At 37.5% G+C, this 22,104-nt stretch overlaps 1 protein-coding gene across 1 annotated transcript in view; it reads right to left on the bottom strand.

The window, feature by feature from the left end:
- Positions 1-15,806: 15,806 nt before the first annotated feature.
- The window catches only part of tg (thyroglobulin), a 109,234-nt gene continuing 102,936 nt past the window's right edge, over positions 15,807-22,104 (bottom strand). Inside the window, exons 46-48 of the mRNA XM_041242650.1 lie at positions 16,930-17,070; positions 16,441-16,634; positions 15,807-16,160 (exon numbers count right to left, since the gene is read on the bottom strand). Of these exons, the coding sequence (XP_041098584.1) occupies positions 16,021-16,160; positions 16,441-16,634; positions 16,930-17,070 (475 nt within the window). The 3' untranslated portion in view covers positions 15,807-16,020. The remainder of the gene's footprint in view (positions 16,161-16,440; positions 16,635-16,929; positions 17,071-22,104) is intronic.

Genomic DNA, 22,104 nt, shown 5'->3' with positions numbered 1-22,104 from the left:
AGTTCAATCTGTGTCATTAGCAATTAAATCTGAAAAAAGAAATCTGGAAAAAGAAATCTGTTTTTTGCAAAATGCATATTTATTTTGCAAGCTAAATCTGAAGCTAACGTGGAAATGAGCTCTCGTCCATTTAAGTGTTTGATATAGGCAATCTGTGCATCGAGGAGACAGTGAGCTTTATTTTCTTTGGTGTGCTCTTCAATAAAACTGGGTTATCTCGCTGTGGCAAAGTGGTTTGCAGTGTCCAGGTGTAGAAGTGAAGGGATTATGAAACAAAAAACAGACAGCAAAGTTCACAATCCAATGCTGTTTATTTTTATAATCCTGGTCTGGCGACCGCAAAGAATAATCCCAGGCAATACACAGCCATGTCTATTGCACTGTTGCAAACAAAGGGTTTACAGTCCCAAATAATAAACACAGTTTGAAAGAATAAACACAGTAGAACACAAACAAAGACACACACATGATCACAAGTCCACAGTATGTTCTAAAGTGCTCGTGGTGAAATACAATTTATTCGTGCAGTTGTGAAGTAGATTTTTAGACACAACAAACAAACAAAACACTCCAGGTTAAATCACAATTCTCCTTCCCTGGTTCAGCTTAACCACAATAAAAGGAACGGATCACCTAGCCATGTCCCCTTTTGTACTGTCAGTCATGCCCCCTTTCTTTAGCAAGTGCAACCATCTCTCCTCCAATCTGCAGCCTCCACATCGCTTCTCTTCTGGGGCGATGTTTTGGTGTATCGTAGCTCTGCCCCCTTTCTAGATGGCTGACTTCCACCTAACTCTTGGAATGAATTGTCTGGCCATCCAGTCCGGGGCACGCTGTTCCCTTTACACAGCGCCCTCACAGGTCGGGAGGGAGATTTATAACCAAGATTCATTCTTTCTCTGTCACACTCGCACAGGAATTTCAGGAGGCAAATGCTCTTTTATCTTTTTATAAAAGTCAAAGATGTCATCAGCCCCAAATTTATGATTTGGTGCCAAAGAAAACATTGGCTGCTGCTACTCTTGAATATTTCATGATTCATATTTGTGTGGAGCATCCAATTTTGAACCCCTAATTACTTATGCGTTCCATTAGAGAAAATACGGCTCTAAACAGTGCTTAATTCGTAAAGATGTTCTGGTGTCATGCTAAGTAGTGCCTTTGGAAGAAGTGTCTCCTGGCAGTATTTGGCATCTTATACTAGATGCCAAATACTGTTGCTGCCAAAAAGTGTCTCCGCCATATTTCTCCCTCTATCACAATTGTAATAATAAAGTAACAATGTGAAATATAATATTGTATAGCCATATTGACTAACTAGATATTTTAATTGTTTAATGTTCTTTGTCTTGGAAGATCGAAGAACATTGTACTGGCTTCTGGAATTCGACTGCATTCAATTAGAGGGGGGTGATGCTGCGACTCCAGAATCACTATCGTGCCCTTTTAACGTGTCGTGGGCTAGTCAATGAAACACGAAGGATGGAAGGTTCCCACTTGAAGACCCCAAAGAAGTACCCTATTCAGCTCAGTCGAGACGGTTGTCATGCTGATGCGCTAGGGAGGCCACACTGTGGTTGATCCCTGGAGCCAGCATTGCAGCCGTTGTATGTGTTGATGCGCTCAGGAGGCTGATCCCTGGAGCCAGCATTACACTTCAGCCATCAACGCCAGGCAGAAGGATATCTGCATCATCAGATGGAAGGAAACACAGATGGATCTCATTAGTTTACAGTAAAAGAAGCTTTGTCTTCATGTCTTAACTGATGCTTATCTTGGCGAGAGCTGAGTCCAATATCAGCATGATAATATATATATATATATATATATAGACCTAAGGTTAAGATATACGAAGGGTGGGATGCTCAGCAACAAGTGCTTATACAATAATTAAACTTATACATTGAGAGCATAGATTTTATTTAAAACAGAAGAGTGTACATGAACTAAGTCCCACATTACTGTATTAATTGATTTTCATTTGCTACTTTATTAAAAAGTTTTGATTTCAGTGCACACTACTGTATTTAGGTAATTAGGTTTAACTTTTTAAAATATTAAATATTATACCTGTAAAACTGTAATTCATTGTATTAAAAAGGATTCTAAAATAGTTTATAAGGTTAATTATCCCTGTGAGTCTCAGTGTTGTTTTTGACCTGCCATTTTGATGCACTGTTAGGTCCCAATGCTAATCCTGAACAATGCAATGACCTACTTTGCACTGATGGGGTCACATTTGCCCAGTCATGTTACTCAACAGCAGTTGTGGCACATAAAATAAACGTGCATTTTTGTTAACATGACTACCAGAAAACTGCCAACTATTTAATTTGAATAAAATGGAACAAAGGCGCATATATATATATATATATATATATATATATATATATATATATATATATATATATATATATATATATATATGAAATATAAAGGGTATTATTTCACAATCAAAGTTAATGTTTGTATCCCAAATGCTAACATTTTGAATGCCATCCGTGTGTGTGTGTATATATGAATGTGTGTGCGTGAGTGTATATGTGTGTGTGTGTATAGTCGATTTTTAAAGTTGTAGTCCCTAAGGTTTTAAATGGTCCTTGTTATTCCCATCACCAACGATACACAGTAATGGAGGCACACACATTTTTCACACTTCCATTTTAACCTGTATCATGAGAAGCACTCACCCTGTTGTGATGGCATTTATTATAACTTTGAACGTCTTTTCTAAGAAGCAGTTCCAATATGAAGGACCGGGCTAACATTATGCAATGGGCCAAATAAATCATAAAGCAAATTAAAATGTGCAAAGCTCTTAAAAATGTATCTTATATTCTGTACGCCTTCCAGCAAGGAGTAACATTAGAAGCTTTTAGGAATTAGCATGTTTTTTCTTGTAGTTAATCACAGTTTCAACTGGGAATGTTTCTTTTTGATTTTAAAATCCTACTTACAATAAGTATACACAATGCAATAAAAGCCTGCTTACACTTGCTGCAGGCAAATTCTACTGATTTACTGTTGAATATATCTTTCCCAATGCTTTTACATGACCACTCTTTGCAGCTGATGCACACTGCCATTGGGTTTTTCTCCAGCAGCAATGCAGGCTATCTGCATACGCAATATAACTGGACACAAGTGGTTTGTTTTATCTTGGCACTTGCTGCCCTTCTGACAAATGTGGTCTCTAAAGCCTCTTTCTTCAGGCACCAAATGCATTTGCTTCTTTGGCTGATCCCATCTGCTTGTAGTTGTGTCTTCTCTACAGCACAATGCATGAGCATTGGCTAAGCAAACAACCCACAATCACTGCCACCCGACCGTTGCATGACAGTCATGTGCTGGATTTCTATAAATTTTTCCTGGCAATAAAAAAAGGGCTGCCACTGTCTGCTTTAGTTTTAGAGTAACAGACATTCCCAGGCTATCATATATTCCTATCACATTTTTACAGGGTACAGAAACATTTGATACAGTCACCCAGTGGCTCGCCTTTATGTTCACAAGCTGAGCAAATGGCTTGTCATACGTCACATGGCCTCCTGCATTGTCAGAATATAATGCCACTACAGTCTGAAACCCTTGAATTGCATTGTCTAGCCAGTAAAGCATGGGCTGCATCAATATCTTCATCATTTAACCAGTCACCTGCCATAATGGACTCTAGGTCCAAATTGAAGCAGACTGTTTTTAGGTGCTTAGCAGGTGAAAGCATATTAGTTATCTTCTCTGCAGACTTCTCTTCCCTAACAACCATCAGCTCCTCTGCCACAGAGTTCTTTCCTTTAAAGTAAAGAAAATGACAAGCACAAAAAGAGAAAACACATACAGTTGCAGACAAAAGTATTTGGGCAGTTAAAAAAAAGAGAGAAATCACAACAAAAGTGATTGCTATACTATTTAATGGTTCTATTAAAGATATCAACTAAAGTAGAGATTCAGCTTTATAATAAAACAACACATTATCACATAACATGTATAAAATGAAAAATAATATGCAAAAACTAATTTCATACTTTGGCTAAAGTATTTGGCCACCCCTACATCAGTACTGTATGAACCCACCCTTTGCTTCCTTTACAGTTTTTTTGTATTTTGAAACCAGTTCCTTGCATCTTTCCAGAGATATTTTTGCCCGTTCTTCAACACATACAGCTATGATTTATGCAATTGACTTTGGTTTCCCTTTTCAACAGCAGTCTTCAAGTCAATCCACAGCATCTCGATGGGATTCAAGTCTGGTGACTGGGTTGGCATGTCCATAACTGTAATCTTCATTTTTTTCAGAAATTCCTTTGTAGACTTCGGATCGTTATCCTACTGGTATACAAACTTCTGTCCAAAAAGCCTTCTAGCGCTGGGTAACAAATGAGAGTGCAAATTTTCTTGATATTTTGCAGCATTCATTGATCCTTCTACAATACAAAGGTCGCCAGTGCCTGAGGAAGAAAAACAACCCATCCCATCCCACAACCTCCACCATGTTTAACACTGGACATGAGGAACCTTTCTTTAAATTCTTATCCTCTTCCACCAAACATATTGTTGCTTTTTTGGTGAAAAAGGTTATATTTTGGATTCGTCTGACCATAAAATTTGGTTGAAGAAATCATCAGGCCTATTCAAGTATTCAATGGAAAGCTCCAATCACTTTCTTTTGCCCATGGACATTCATCTTGTTCAGGAATCGCTGAATTGTTTGCTCATGAGTTTCTAGTACATTTTTTCACAATTCTTGTGTCAAATCTTTTGTAGTAATCCAAGGACTTGGTCTGGCTGCTCGAACAATACACTGGAGATAACCACTCGAGCATCAGTGGATACAAATATTGTAGAGATCCGTGCATCATTGTAATTGTGCCTTGTGTACTGTACTGTAATTCCCATTATATTGTGTTTCTTTCCCCCTCTGTCTGTGTCTATGTGTAAATGTAGCCCGTGCGTGTGGTGCTTTCTGTGTCTCCCTGTTATTGGCTGTTGTTTGTCTGTGCTCATTGGTCCTGGTGTGTGCCTGAGGACCAATGGGATGTGTGTAAGCTCTGGTACCTGATTAGAATAAAGGGGCGGAGCTACATTATAAGAGGGTGCTGCGCTGCCAATTGTGTGTGTGTGTTCTTAAAGCTGTTTACTGTTCCAGGATTGCAGTGAATCAGACAGAGCAATGGTCTTTGAGTAATTAAGCAATTGAACTTGAATCAAGTGTGTTGTCTCCTTACTTTTTGCTTGCCTGCGAAACATTACACTATGTCGTAGGAATGTATTGTGAACATGACACTGCTGAGGGAAGTGGAAATACATTATTTTGTGTTGTGGTAGATGAAACTAAGCGACAGCATGAAAGATGCAATTCAGAATAATGTTGACGGCTCTGTAGATATTATTGGCATGCTGTTTGGGCTTGGGTGCCAGGATGCCAGTTTATCCAATAACCTGATCTCTTGTCTCATGTACCCTGTGGTTTCCACTGACTGAATTTTTTTTTTCAAAGTATTCACTGATTGTAAGTGACAGACGACAAACCATGAAAAAATAAAACCTAGTTCTGTTGAATGCTTATGTTTAATTCTTAATTTGAATATTTGTGCTAGGTTGAAGCTACTTATGAACGCATGCTTAAAATATTTGAATTTTCCTTCAGTAACCCGCTTTTTGAGTTAATGCTGTATTGTACAACATTCTGAAATAAGCCATTTTGTGTGTGTGTGTGTTGATTTAATATTCTTCATGCTGATTTGATTTCCATCGTGCAGTAATAAAAGTATTTTTATTTTATAGTACTGGATTCTATATATATATATATATATATATATATATATATATATATATATATATATATATATATATGTAAGTACAACAAGTGATTGTCTCTTGACTTACGTCAGTAAGTAGGGGATAGTCCTTCAAACTTCAGTTTCCCATGATCGAGACAGTTAAGGTTGCACACTTGTTCCTTAATGATACACATTAACTCGAGGATTAAAAATGCTTTTCATTTTATTTAGACAAACAGGAGATTTAAAAGTCCACGTCCACGATGCGTTTTGACTCAAACAATTCTTCGTCAGGTGGTGAATACAATGAAAAAATATGAGCAGCAACTCTATTTATAGAGGTCATCATTAATTACATTCAATCATAATACCAATTAACAAATGCATGGCAAGTTTAAATCTTCATATAACACTTTGTTAATTCTTGTTTTGTCTCCATTTATTGATAGATGAATAGCCCATAAGTTTTCAATTAAAATCAAACAGCAGTAGGTAGAAGCCAACCACTCACATATATCAAAACATTCCAATTCCATGCATTACACCCAGATCATATTCAGAGTGCTTAGCCATATTCAGAATAATTATTCCTAATCCTCTATTCATGAAGAATGTAAGCATGCATTTTTCTTAATGTGTCAAAAATGGGGTAACTTCTGTAAAGATAACAGAATGATAATGTGGATGTCCTTAGATCATATACCACAGACCTCTCTGCTGGGTTCTGTAAAAAGCGTTCAATACTTACCTTCCAAAGTGAAGATCTTTGCATATCTCCTTACACTTCTTTGAACGTTTCTGCAAGATTTAGGTTTGTATTTCCCCTCTAATAAATAAATAAACACGTTCCAGAGAAACTGCTGATGTTTCCAGAATTAAAATGTCTGCAAAACCATTAAAATGAGACAGTTTTTTGCAGTCAAGATTCAAAGATGGCGCAAAACATAAACTAGATATGCGCGCTGACAACAAAACACTTTTTTTCCAAAGACACTATTTGGCATAACAACTGTTTGCAAGCAATAGTACTGTTCTAAAGAGCCGCACATTTAAAATCATTTACAATCTCGTATTCTACATTACATACAAAGTAGTAGTACGTGCAGATAAATACATTTCAAAATAACTGAACCCCCTTTTTTACTGCTGACAATTTTAAGAAAACGCATCTGATAGCAAAACATTTTATGAGATTTGCAACTTTCATAACTGCAGAGGTACTGAGACTATGCCATGGTAAACCCAAATGTAAGCACAGGGTCTGAGGCCAAACATAAAGCTATGTCAAGTAGACAAATGTGGCAAAAAAAAGTTGGATGAAGCTGTGAGAAAAATAAGGGTCCAGAGAAAGCTCAAAAGAAGTAAGTGGATCTATATAGAAGACAGAATGTGTCAGATTAAAGAATCTTAGCAAGGTCAGCCCTGACCAGTAGTTGGAGGAGAGACCTCCAATGAACACCTCATACCAGTGCCCCTGCCCCCTGTGTACACGTGGTTGCAAAATATGTCCTCCAGAACAGCCCCTAGCCATTCTTTCAAAGACTGCTTCATGTGAAGCATCAGTAATTTCTGCAGTCTTGCATATAGAAGCACATCCATTGACACTGAAATAGATCTGTTAGGTGGGGTGGGGGTGGGGGTGGGGGATCTCAGATTAGCTCATAAATGTCTGTTAAAAAGATTTAGGTGCGCTCACAAGGTACCAAAATAATCTTTCACTCTTTGTAAAAGCTGTCAAAGTCCGCCTGTTAAAAATATATAGCGTACTGGGCTTGCGATGCATTAGTCTATCAACCCTGACATGCATCGAGTGTTGCTCCTCTTTCTTAAAAATGAGCTCAAGCAGACTCTGATAACCGCATTGAACTATAGTGCTGAAAAAAGACATAAAGTATTTATTTGGGCTGAGTCAAATGCGATTATTATTAGCTAGAATACGTAGAGCACTGAGGTACTGATGGTTTTACACAAGCAAGACTCTTTTCTTATTACTATATTTATTATTATTTTTTTGTTTTTGAAAAGGCCTGTTTCAGTCTGTAAATTCAAAGCAGTGTGTAAAACTCTATTCTGCACCAGAGCACGCTGGAGAGGCCAGTTTCAGTCTGTCGAGCATTGGGGCTGTCAGAGTCCTGGTTTAAACTGCTCTGCTCTTGGTTTGTTTCTGATGGAAACAAACTGGCCCCAGTGCCAGATAAAAACAGATCATTATTAAATATGTGGTGAAGGTTATCCCAGTATTGCTAGTGTTATATCATCGATCAAGTATTACATTACATCTTGGCAGATTTCAGAACCCCCCCTTCATCAACCATCATCATCACATGCTTCACCCCCTCCTTTCACGCTAGAAAAGTAATGTGTGTGTGTGTGTGTGTGTTTTCACCTGATGTCTACCACATAGGCACACTTTAGTGTCAGGAGTATTGTTTTTTTTAATGGATGGCTGGTAAGACAGCCATTTACACAGTCAGGCACACTGTATTGAGGGAATCATGAACAGTATAAATAATGCAGATAATATGGTTTTACAGTGAATTTGACACACTCTAGATATGGTAAGTATATGGGTAGCTGATGCTAAGCTTGTTCCTCAGACCTCTTGTTTATTGTTGTATCTCATGGACTTTGCTATTTAAAAGTCAGAGTTGAGGGCTCTGCTTTACCTTCATTTCACTGAGCTTTTTCTTCATGTTGTGTTTTTGGTATGCTTTACCACAGGGGAGTGGATTGGAAGTATGAACTTGGGGGTGATTGTCTTATGTTCTGTAGTATGGAAGTGCGAAACTATATTATCCCCTGTATACAATTATGTATATCAGAACTTTAGGGTAACTGTTACCATCAATTTTGGAATCACAGTGCACTCTGCATTTATTTTATTTGAACCTCAGTTTTGTTAAACCATTTTTTCTACACAATTGTAAAAGCCCAGTTTGAATCCTAGCTCATCACTGCAGCCCACTCAACAATCATGAGGACAGCAGCTAAACAGTTGACCTTGGTTCCTAAATGAACAGCCTCTCTCCCTAAAGAGATCCCAATCTAAATGAACAGCCTCTCTCAATAAAGAGATCCCGATCTAAATGAACAGCCTCTCTCAATAAAGAGATCCCGATCTAAATGAACAGCCTCTCTCAATAAAGAGATCCCAATCTATACGAACAGCTTCTCAATAAACAGATCCCAATCTAAATGAACAGCCTCTCACTAGAGATCCAAATCTAAATGAACAGCCTCTCTCACTAAAGAGATCCCAATCTAAATGAACAGCCTCTCTCAATAAAGTGATCCCAATCTAAATGAACTTTTGTTAAACCATTTTTGTTCTACACAATTGTAAAAGCCCAGTTTGAATCCTAGCTCATCACTGCAGCCCACTCACCAATCATGAGGACAGCAGCTAAACAGTTGACCTCGGTTCCTGCTGTCAGGCAAAGCTTTCACCAGCCAAGCCTAAACCTGAGATGTTATGAAACAGCTGAACCCTGTAGATGAGGGCCCAGTCTGAGAGGTCTCTCTCAGATTGCAACCCTGATTGCACGGCCTTGAAGACAAGGTGACATCTTTCAGCCCTTAGCTGGTTTGACCTGTTGTTTCTTTTCATGATCCTCCCTTCCAGTGTGACACAAAGAGCCAAGTTATACATGCTGCACCTGGGTTTGGTCTTTTAACCTCATAAGGCAAAGGAAGTTGGGTCTTGGACAGTGTACAGCCAAGTACAGTAGTTATGGAGCAGTTAGTTATGAACATCCTCTCTCACTAAAGAGATCCCAATCTAAATGAACATCCTCTCTCAATAAAGAGATCCCAATCTAAATGAACAGCCTCTCTCACTAAAGAGATCCCAATCTATATGAACAGCCTCTCTCACTAAAGAGATCCCAATCTAAATTAACAGCCTATCTCAATAAAGAGATCCTAATCTAAATGAACAGCCTCTCTCACTAGAGATCCCAGTCTAAATGAACAGCCTCTCTCAATAAAGAGATCCCAGTCTAAATGAACAGGCTCTCTCAATAAAGAGATTCCAATCTAAATGAACAGCCTCTCTCACTAAAGAGATCCCAATCTAAATTAACAGCCTCTCTCACTAGAGATCCCAGTCTAAATGAACAGCCTCTCTCACTAGAGATCCCAGTCTAAATGAACAGCCTCTCTCAATAAAGAGATCCCAATCTAAATGAACAGCCTCTCTCAATAAAGAGATCCCAATCTAAATGAACAGCCTCTCTCACTAAAGAGATCCCAATCTAAATGAACAGCCTCTCTCACTAAAGAGATCCCAATCTAAATAAACAGCCTCTCTCACTAAAGAGATCCCAATCTAAATGAACAGCCTCTCTCAATAAAGAGATCCCAATCTAAATGAACAGCCTCTCTCAATAAAGAGATCCCAATCTAAATGAACAGCCTCTCTCACTAAAGAGATCCCAATCTAAATTAACAGCCTCTCTCACTAGAGATCCCAATCTAAATGAACAGCCTCTCTCAATAAAGAGATCCCAATCTAAATGAACAGCCTCTCTCAATAAAGAGATCCCAATCTAAATGAACAGCCTCTCTCAATAAAGAGATCCCAATCTATATGAACAGCCTCTCTCAATAAAGAGATCCCAATCTAAATGAACAGCCTCTCTCAATAAAGAGATCCCAGTCTAAATGAACAGCCTCTCTCAATAAAGAGATCTCTAAATGAACAGCCTCTCTCAATAAAGAGATCCCAATCTATATGAACAGCCTCTCACTAGAGATCCCAATCTAAATGAACAGCCTCTCTCACTAAAGAGATCCCAATCTAAATGAACAGCCTCTCTCAATAAAGAGATCCCAATCTAAATGAACAGCCTCTCTCACTAAAGAGATCCCAATCTAAATTAACAGCCTCTCTCACTAGAGATCCCAGTCTAAATGAACAGCCTCTCTCAATAAAGAGATCCCAATCTAAATGAACAGCCTCTCTCAATAAAGAGATCCCAATCTAAATGAACAGCCTCTCTCACTAAAGAGATCCCAATCTAAATGAACAGCCTCTCTCACTAAAGAGATCCCAATCTAAATGAACAGCCTCTCTCAATAAAGAGATCCCAATCTAAATGAACAGCCTCTCTCAATAAAGAGATCCCAATCTAAATGAACAGCCTCTCTCAATAAAGAGATCCCAATCTATATGAACAGCCTCTCTCAATAAAGAGATCCCAATCTAAATAAACATCCTCTCTCACTAAAGAGATCCCAATCTAAATTAACAGCCTCTCTCACTAAAGAGATCCCAGTCTAAATGAACAGCCTCTCTCAATAAAGAGATCCCAATCTAAATGAACAGCCTCTCTCACTAAAGAGATCCCAATCTAAATGAACAGCCTCTCTCAATAAAGAGATCCCAATCTAAATGAACAGCCTCTCTCACTAAAGAGATTCCAATCTAAATGAACAGCCTCTCTCACTAAAGAGATCCCAATCTAAATGAACAGCCTCTCTCAATAAAGAGATCCCAATCTAAATGAACAGCCTCTCTCAATAAAGAGATCCCAATCTAAATGAACAGCCTCTCTCACTAAAGAGATCCCAATCTAAATGAACAGCCTCTCTCAATAAAGAGATCCCAATCTAAATGAACAGCCTCTCTCACTAAAGAGATCCCAATCTAAATGAACAGCCTCTCTCAATAAAGAGATCCCAATCTAAATGAACAGCCTCTCTCAATAAAGAGATCCCAATCTAAATGAACAGCCTCTCTCACTAAAGAGATCCCAATCTAAATGAACAGCCTCTCTCACTAAAGAGATAATCTAAATGAACAGATAAAGAGATCCCAATCTAAATGAACAGCCTCTCTCAATAAAGAGATCCCAATCTAAATGAACAGCCTCTCTCAGCCTCTAAATGAACTCTCTCACTAAAGAGATCCCAATCTAAATGAACAGCCTCTCTCAATAAAGAGATCCCAATCTAAATGAACAGCCTCTCTCACTAAAGAGATCCCAATCTAAATGAACAGCCTCTCTCACTAAAGAGATCTAAATGAACAGCCTCTCTCACTAAAGAGATCCCAATCTAAATGAACAGCCTCTCTCAATAAAGAGATCCCAATCTAAATGAACAGCCTCTCTCACTAAAGAGATCCCAATCTAAATGAACAGCCTCTCACTAAAGAGATCCCAGAGCACTGGAGATTACTTAAAAACACTGCTATCTATTATGCAAGGCTTTTAATTTCAATTTGTGGGATTTTAACCATGGAGAAACCTGCTGATTCCAGGCTACTGTTAAAAATATATATTTTCTCATTGCAATCCACTATAGTGTTCGATCGATCGAAAATTTTGAATAACATTTCAACAACCTTTCTAACTCAGCTTTAAAATGTAATTCATAATAAAGCACTTCATAATTTAAGGGTTTCTTATTATCATAAAGAATGTGAAGAAGAAGAAGAAGAAGAAGAAGAAGAAGAAGAAGAAGAAGAAGAAGAAGAAGAAGAAGAAGAAGAAGAAGAAGAAGAAGAATTTTATAATAAAAACCAATCATTTCAATGTATGTTTTTTTTTCTTTGCACAAAACTCCTTTCCCTTTAGATGCTGATTCACTCTCTCCAGTGTAACCATTTTCAAAAACATCTGGAAAAGCTCTAATTCACACACTGCAGAGTACTTTCATAGTGCTTGCATAATTACACCATGGAAAAACAATATTGCTTTATCAAGCCTTAAAAATGATATTGCCCCTGTCCATATTTAGTTCAAACCTTTCCACTCATTATAGTATATCAGTAATATAAATTAAATTATTTTCCCAGAAAGCAGTTTAACTTCAATTCATATGAGAAATAAACTTGGCACCCATATGCCAGACAGCATGAGAAAGGCACATAAATAGGAAACACGTCTTTCCTCGGTATTGTTATCCAGGTTCTGCAGTTTGAATCTGATATATTTTAAATACATATTTGGCAGATTGTACAGCTGTCTGAGATGACAGTAATTAGTGCAGTAGAGAACTGAGCTGCAATGTTAAGGTACAATCACACTGTATGACTGGTTTCAAGAATCATTATTCAGGAGGGCTTTTCCTAACATTTCTTCGGTCATCATAAACAGACTAAATTATGAAATTACATTTCTGACTGGTCAATTCACACATCTGTTATTGTAGCACATGTGGTTGTCTGTGTTTCTTTCAATATGCATGTAATTTGTACACTATGTGTTTGTGGAGATGTATGGGACCAGGTCGACTGTACAAGCATTAGACAGCATTTCAGACATTGGGGTCTTTTCAATTGATCTGCAATGGTTTCATTCAAAGGTAATCCAGAACAGGTGATGTTTATAGAATGCATTGTATTTAAAAGAATGCATTTTATTGAAACCGCTCAAACCCTGCTGCGCTGTATATAATGACTAAAGTGTATTCAGTCTTGCTAACATATTCACCATCTGGGCCAAGTGGAAAATGAGAGAAAATGAGAGTGTTATGGCTAGTGCCTGGTTCAAGTTATCATAACGTTGTTATTCTAGACAACAACTGCTTGTGAAGACTGATACAAATGTATTATATCTGTAAAGGTTTCAAACCACATTTATAAATTTGATCCAACAACGTTGAGTCATGGACACGGCTTTGAATTATTAAAAAAGCACCTCCCAGAAGATATCTTCTGGAGATTGGAAGTGAAAATTGGGTTATTACTCACCAATACCTGGTTAATAATACTTCATGCTCACCCACACCACATAGGTTGTTTTGTAATCTTTTGAAAAGTGCGTCCATGGAGTTTAAGCAATTGCTATTGTACAGTGTGTGCATTATGGACAGTTTCATGACGCAGAATTGACCAATTATCTCTTGAAACAGGAAGTTCTTGGAAACAGGACGTGCCTTTAAAAAGGATATGCTTTACAATCAGTTCAGTAACCATTTGACCTCTGAGACAGACCACATAAAAAAAAAGTAAAACTGAAGGAAGTCTCCACCTTCAGATGTACAGTACTGACTGCTTAAGAACAGGAGTTTAATAAAGGAGCTGACCCTCCCACTTAGACAAACAACCTGTCAGCTCAGCTGTACCTCAACACTGATATTGATTTTCTTCAGATAAACAGCACTGATGTTCATTACCACGTTTCCATGTCAGTAAATACACAGCACTTCAGTGATTGGTACACCTGTGCATTATAAATATGAACATGAAGAGTTTTTGGATGGTTATTGCAGTACTATTAAATGACAAAATAAACTTGAATCATTAGCGTTAGATATTATAAAGTACTGTAGCGCTGGTGCAGAATAGCATGAAGCAACCTTTGCGGCAATATTGTGTCTCTTGTTTGAAGAAGAATAAAGAAGCCATATGTCAGATAACTATGAAGATTATATATACATTCCCAATGGCAGTTTGAGCAGGAGGGACATACAAATACATGGTATGTCAAGTAAGTACTTTAAAAAGAAACGTTTCGGACTATGCTAACTGGCAATGTCCACGTTTAAGCTGTGGGAAACAAATTGATGAAGTATTGGATTTCAAGGTAGGGATTATGTTTAATTTAAACTCAAAATACAGTGTAATGCTGTTGGTACGTGAACATTTCAGCTCTTTCAATTGCAGTGCGCAGGTACATTTAAGAAAAATAAAAAAGTGTTTTGTTGATAAACGTTCTGTCAGACCTGAATGTACGTTTGATAAGTATGGTTCAGTCCTTAGCCTGAGATACATATGGTGGCATGTCTGTCTCCTCTATGATTCATTTACCCTCTGTGTGTTTTGTCTACAGCTGGTTTAAAGATTAAAAATGTTTTAATCATCAAAGAAAAATGTAATAGGTTTCATAAGTGTCCATGCTTTTGGCTTTTGTTTCACTAAATTCAAATAGGATCTAGTTTGTCTGTGGGACGGATGTTTTATTTATTTATTTTTTTTAAACAGACCTACTGGAAGTTTGTAGTTGCTCTTTCTATGGCAAAAATGTCACGGGACTGAAAATTGAGTCAAATTGCGTGGTGGTTTTGTGATGTCAATTAATGATAACTACAGCAGTTTCACTGATCACCTGAGCTGGATTCAGACTTGAGATGTTAGGAATACAGAAAGAATGCTAATGTTGTTCACTGGAAGAGTCACACTAACAGGACAATAATTCATCCCTCATCCATCGCCAATCCACATGAGATAAACACTCCAGGTTTCTGATGGGTTCCTTCCCATTACAATCAATTTATTATATCAGTTTTTGGTTGATAACATCGTTCACCATTTAAGTATAAGACATGGTATGAGGAGGATTTACAGTAAGTACTGAAATAAGGTGTTTTACCAGACATCTTGGCAACCAGACTGACAAGTTTCTCTCAAGTATCATTCACACAATGTCATTTTTTTCACTAAAAAAAGTGTTACTCATTATAGTGATTTTCTTAATCCCAGACACTTTTTTTTTTTACAAGGTCTGCAGTAGTCATATTTCCCTGAATTCCAGAAGCATGATGAGATTATTCCAACTATTCCCTCTAAAACTAATACCCAAGGAATTTCACATTTACCTAGAACTTTGACAACTGTGATTTAAATTCCACTTGACAATGAAATGCAGTAGTATAAGTTATGTTACCTCAACATTTGATTTAAATATGCCAAACCCCTACTAGATTAAATGCAATAAATCGAAAGGTTAATGATCAGACAGTTGAACAATTTAAGGAAAGAAAAAAATAGAATTATGTGTGTGGTTTACTAAAGCAATAAATCTTGCGCCAGTTGCAAAACTTTGTCCTTGTCACCCATTACCCCACAGTTGTAATTATACTGTAACTCAACCCCAGGACTGTGTGTATGAGTCAACAGATCCAATATAATTCACTGACCCTGCTATTCCCACTGCTCAACAAAAACACAGTCAGTACTATAAAACCTGCACTGAACTATTTCAGATTCTAATAATGTAATCTCACTTCTTTTTTCTTTAAAACGAATTTATTTAGTAACTTAGATTTAGCAGATAAATGAATCATGATGCACGTTCTCTTTGAAATCACAGACACATACATTCTCTTTCAAATGCTCTTCATTGTTTATTTCACATAATGCAGACAATTCAGCTTAGATAATTATTTAACCTTCATTAGAATTGAGTCAGACTTATAAAAGCGATATGATTTTTCATGTATCCAGTGGATATTAGTTTCATGGGTTAGAATATAGAACGGGGTGAGATTTAACACACTAATGATGGTAATCAACAACCTAGTTGTAGGCATCCTTTTGTGACTTTGGTTTACTCTGCGTGACAGAAGTACGAAACAGAGCGAACAATTTTGATTGTTCTGTTGGGCTTGTCAATGCTTCATCTTCACTCAACTGTAGTCCAGAACCTGCAATATTACCTGGAAAAGTGTGATACACATAATGAGATTAACACAGGTTTGGAGGTACTTATGCCTATCCAAGTTCAGAGTATATACAGTAAGGCTAGTTTGTTTGATAGAAAATCTGTTTCTACCTGTGGTCACATATTCAAGGGGGGGGGGGGCGGGGCAAGCCACTGTTCTTGTCTGATAGTTAAAGCAAGATTTATGAATCTTTTATTTTGTAAAGGTCATATCAATATGATAATCAAAAAGGCTGCCAGATCATCAAGTGAAAAACCAGGACATTTGCACTTACTGGTGGAAGCCTTCAGAGTCGGTATGTAGTCAGACCAGAAGGAACACTCGGCTTTCCTCAGCCCCTTGCGGTTCTGAAGCGACACATCGAACTCCTTATAGTTATCTCCCGTTGGGTGAGGCAGAAATCGTGGCCAGGGGGGTAGGGTCTCACTGAAGGACTTTGTTGAGAAAGTGTAGGGGTGGTTGGGATTACTGAAAAGAAAACAACAAATCAATCCTGTACATCTGTATACATGACTGTAATGTCCAGTTTTCCCCACTGACATGAATTAGACTTTCTGGTCAGTTTGTAGCAAGAGTAAAGGTAAATGCTAAATTCCACAGCAGTTTACAATTGAAGGAAGGAGCCGTTAAATTATCTTTCCAGTTTTGTACATTTAAAAGAATTGCATTCTTCTTTAAAAAAAACTCGTTGCTAAGACTCCAAATCATGTCCATCTGTATTTTTCTGAGGTTGACTGTTAAAAAGGCCTCCATTTGTATTTACCCTGATGTGATGAAGTTGACCACGTAGTGCATTGTTTTTAGAGACAGGCTCCTTTCCTTTGCGGTGAAGAGTTGTTCAGTCTTGGGATGGTGAGGTAAGCCAAACACAAGCTGAATGTCAAAAGGCAGAGACAGGTCAATGCTGAAAAAAAGAAGATTATTTTTAAGTATATGGGTGAGGAACATTAAAAATGTATGACTGTTACAGGGTTAGACTATTGTGCTCATACAGACTGAATTTATACAAACTAGACAAGTTCTTATATTTTTGTAAAGCTCTAAATAAAAAATATAAAGGCAATAAGTCAGAGGGTATTTTCACACCTGCAAATGAAAAAGTCACAAGACATACCATTAGTTAAACAGAGCATTATAGAATACAGCTGTGTGCCTGTGGTCTCAATATAACAGCTACTTAGGGTCGTAAGTGTACAGCCCACAAGCAAAACCACATTTTTGGAAGAAAGACTACACATGAACCACATATAAAAAACAACACAACTGGTTGGCTTTGTAAACAGAGTGAAAGAGACACCTGGCTGCAGTCCTGTATAATCACCCACCCACTCCCTCTTAAGCCTAGAGGAGTTCTATCTGTTCAAGCTCTCAAGTCCTGCCAACTTTCTGGAACCTTTTTGACAATAAATATAAATCTTTTCCAGCAAACTATGTTTGAATTTGACCACATACATGTGAAAACGTATCAAAGAATATCGTCATTGGCTCGTTCCGGACACTGAGACAACAAGCTCATGCTGCCAGAGCGTGGTCACACACTCATGCCATCAGGTCACGGACCGTCAACCTCTCCGTGTGCGCACTGGAAAAGACAGCTTTTTACTCTTGATTTGTATTTGTATCTGATTTAACAACAATACATATATAAAAACAGCAGGGATGGAACTGTTACTATATGTACACTTTAGCGGCAATTTCAGATTTTAGATCTGAGTAAGTGGCCACTTGATATCGAAAGTCCTTGGATTGTGGGAGAAAGAAAGCTAGTGAGCAGCTTGGAATGAACTTGGAGCCAGTTCAAGAGAGCTTCTGCAACTTCACTGATAATGATGACAAGATTGTTCCTGATGGACAAACCCCTACTCTTTGCTGATGAGATGATACCAGTTACCTCTACGGATGCTGAAAGAGGTTTCAGCACTATGAACAACATCTGCACTCCACTACAAAACAGTCATGGAGTCTGTTGACTCACACTGCTGATGTTCATCAGCTTAACTGGACCGTCTATGAGTTCCTTGAACCCCCTACACATCAGTCAGCGGATGATACCAGATCAAGAAAACATCCACTAGGTGACACCACTAATAAAGCAATAGAGGCCGTTGATGCGAGCTCTACCGTTTGGTAGATGACCGCTACTGGAGTTATGCGTCCTGAGCCGTAGGCGAGGGTGCTAACGAAAGTCAAAGTCATCTACCACACGGTAGAGACTGCATCGAGAGGGCTCTATCGCTATTAGAAAACGATTTACTTATTTATTTTCTCTTTAAAAAAAATCTTTAAAACCTATATTTACCCTTGAATTTCTGAAATTTCGCTGAGTAACCTTCCACTGAGATAAATAGTCAGAATATAAAAAACGTATAATTATTATTATTATTAGGCTAACATATTTATTTATTGAAGTTTTACTCTTTCTTATTATAATGTACCTGGACATTGCCAGATAAATTAATTGTTGAATAGTCCGTGTCGGACTTGAAATTTGTTGTTGCACACAGGGCATCATTCAAGCAGGCAGGGTGTGGAAAGAACTGAAACAGGGTCGGCAGTTTGACTGGCTGGTTCTTGTTTGGATCTGCTGTCCAGTAGCTGCAAATTGTGACAGACATGATTTCCCTTGTCTCTAGACCAGCGTCAGAAAGTAGCTGAACAGTAGTTGCTCTTATACAGCTTTTTATGTTATCAGATTAGTTGCAGATTAGAATATTAAGGGAAAGCTGGTATTTATGTGTGGAGTGATTTGAAATTGAATTCACAGTTAAGCACTTCAACGTTCCAGCAGGCATCTATGCAAAGTAGAAGGCCGCTAGATCTGGAAGCTGACTGGCTGTTCTCACTCAGTCATTTTCTAACCAGAGGTATCATGACTTATATGGGTATATTCATGTAACAGATATTAAATAGGTATGGAAACTGGTTGATCAATTTAGAGATACGGTAGAAGCTGTTACTTCGAACCCCATTAATCCAAATCGCTCTATTAACCAAACTTCAAGCATGTCCCCCAAATTCTAAATGCCTGACAAATGATAAAGGACATTAGCATAGCTCAAAAACTGAAAAATACTGAACGGCTGGAAAAGGATGAACGTGCTGTTCAACTTGCTAAGAGTATGGTATGGGAAAGTCAACAATTACTGACAAACGCTGCAAAACAAAAACTTGAGACAACATGGAATCAAACATCGCCCCCACATGTATACGTGTATACAGAGAATAGGACAAGACAGGTAAAAACACATGTTTTTCTTTTCAATTTATTCTATTCAGTGGAAATGTGTTACATTTTATAGACTATAAGACAGTTAATAAACAAATGCTTACCTTTTGCAAAAAAAAAAAAAAAATATTCAGTAGAAACGTTTTATATTTTATGAAGAGGTAAGAGTTAAAATAGTAGATGTAAACTTATTGTTAAGAAACATAAGTTACAAATTACAGGTGGAACCCTAGTTAATTTCAGCTGGAATATAAACTTGTACAGACAAGCTGTTAAAAAAGATGTGACAATGTATTATGGCTCTTTCAATTTCAAACATCATCAAAGTTTTCATTCTTTTTCTAGAAGTAGAGATACAACATGAACCCCCATCCAGCTTCTCTCAAGTTAACATCTTTTATATCATGTTAATGCCCCCCAGTTATGAGGTGACTAGATGGGTCGAGTATGAAAGGCTAGCACAATTACAGAGGGACAACAGTCCCAGTGAACTAGCCAATACAACTGTTTTTATGTATTGCCAATTGCTTACTTACAACACGCCCAGTATAAATAAATGGTCTGCCCTAAGGCCATATGGCCATTGAAGTCTTGAAGGCAAGCCAATTCTCATCTTAGATATGTAATCTGATACACAATTAATTAAAAAGCCTAGCTTCAGCAGGGTTGACATTACAGCAGTGTGTTTTAGTTAACTGTAATGATAACGAAAATGTCTATTAACGACCATAAATCAGATCCATTAATAGTAACTATAACTATAAAATAATGTAAAACGATAACGAAATAGTAACAAAAAACAAAACAAAAAACATTTCGTTATAGTCAGGCTTGCTACTTTCCAACTGTAATCGGGAAAGCTTGTTACACTTTGAACTCCCAAAATTTCGACAAATAAATTTACACAGGATAAAGTGTAAAACCACTTGCTATTTTTTATTTTCTTACCAAAAATAATAATTTATAAATCTCTAGTTTGTGTAGTTTTTATACTTGCTGTCTGTCCCGTCTCCATTCCGCTCTGAATGGCTAGATGTCGCTGTCAGTCATCTCAGTGGTCCCTTAATAGGCTACTATAGTTTCACAGTCAGTCATTTCACCCTGTTCTGACATCGTAGACTGAAGCAGTGCTAGAATGCTCTCATTTGTTTAAATGACTGTCAGTCACTAAGACCTGCACCGACTGTGCACTTTGATTTGTCAGCTGCAGCGCCTGTCAGTCAAAGCGCCTGCTTTGAAATTAGCGGGCTAAGGTGAAGGTAAGCTTTTGTTGAAAATGGGATGTAAGAGGAAATCACTTGAATATTGTGCACAATACATTGACCAATGTTTGAAGTCTCTGTGGCAGGACGAAGCGGGCCCGTCTGCCTTACTTTCCAGTGACTCCGAGTCCAGCTGTGCTGAAGCAGGGGAGGGCTGGAGCTCAGACTCCAAATAAGAAGTGCAAGTTAGTTCTGTTCAGCTATCGCTAGTTTTGTTCTGTTCTTATTGTTTTTACCTGTAAATGTATGCTATATAAGTCTGTGTAATACATAAAAAAAACTAAACATATCTTTTGTAAATTGTTAAGTAAAAATGAAGCTGAAATAAACAGTCTACTTTTTACTAGCATACAGAATCTATTAGACTCTTATTAAAGTGCGTGGAGGGCTGTACAGCAGGACTTGGGTAGTAAGTGGTAATCTCTAATCAATACATGTCTGTGGTTGGCTTTACTAAGGAGTGTACTGTGTGTGGTTTAGATCCTGCCATTAAGTTATTAGCTCAACAGATTTCAAGGTCATCACCACTGTGTTAATTGTAATAATAACTAAATAATAACCACAATGATATTTCGTTAACTATAATAATAACTATAACTACAATTAAACTAATAACCATAACTAAAAAAATACTGCATTACAGACTGGAGCTGACTGGCAGTGGAAACTGTGACAAAGATTTCTATGCATGTACTGAATTACCTAGAACATGCTTAGTCCTGCTTAATCCTGCTCTTAACCCAATCTGTAGTATTTTGTATTTCACTTGCACTCTTATCTAACCCTGATGTAACTAGCAACACTGTTATCTGCTCTTGAACTGCCCTGATATCAAATTGTATTGTATTTCGTATCTTCCTCTTATTAAGACTGAAGTCATTGACATGTATTTTTTATATACAACTGTAAGTCGCCCTGGGTAAGGGCATCTGCTATGAAATAAATAAATAAATAAATAAATAAATAAATAAATAATAACAATTTTACCGCTGGGACAGCGCCAGTGAATTACATCTTCATTTGTTATAATGCTTTTTATATGATAAACTGCTCGAGAAGAGGCTGAAATTGTGTCAGAAAGTTTAGTTATCATGTTTTCTATTGAAATGATAATATATTAATTTCCACTACAGGTACCCTTTAAGATTTAATGGTCCTTTTGTGATGTGTACCACGGTTAGTATTACTATTTATATTAACATTCTCTTACCATAACACCATAAAGGTTCTCAATCTTTTCTGAATCACGAGCCACCATAGCAATTCTTTCTTACTTGGACTTTATGTTTTATTATTTCAAAGGTATGTTTTATTATTCCTATAATTACTGCATAATTAGAACGCTCACCGCACCTCCCTTGATTACCCTGGAAAGCCAAACAAATGCTGCACCTGTACCCAGAAGGCGATGACTACTTTCAAAATGACAACGCAGCCACCCTGCATGCTA

This window comes from Polyodon spathula, chromosome 3 (assembly GCF_017654505.1).
Source record: "Polyodon spathula isolate WHYD16114869_AA chromosome 3, ASM1765450v1, whole genome shotgun sequence".
Classification (NCBI taxonomy): Eukaryota; Metazoa; Chordata; class Actinopteri; order Acipenseriformes; family Polyodontidae; genus Polyodon; species Polyodon spathula.
This window is presented reverse-complemented; position numbering and strand designations above follow the sequence as displayed.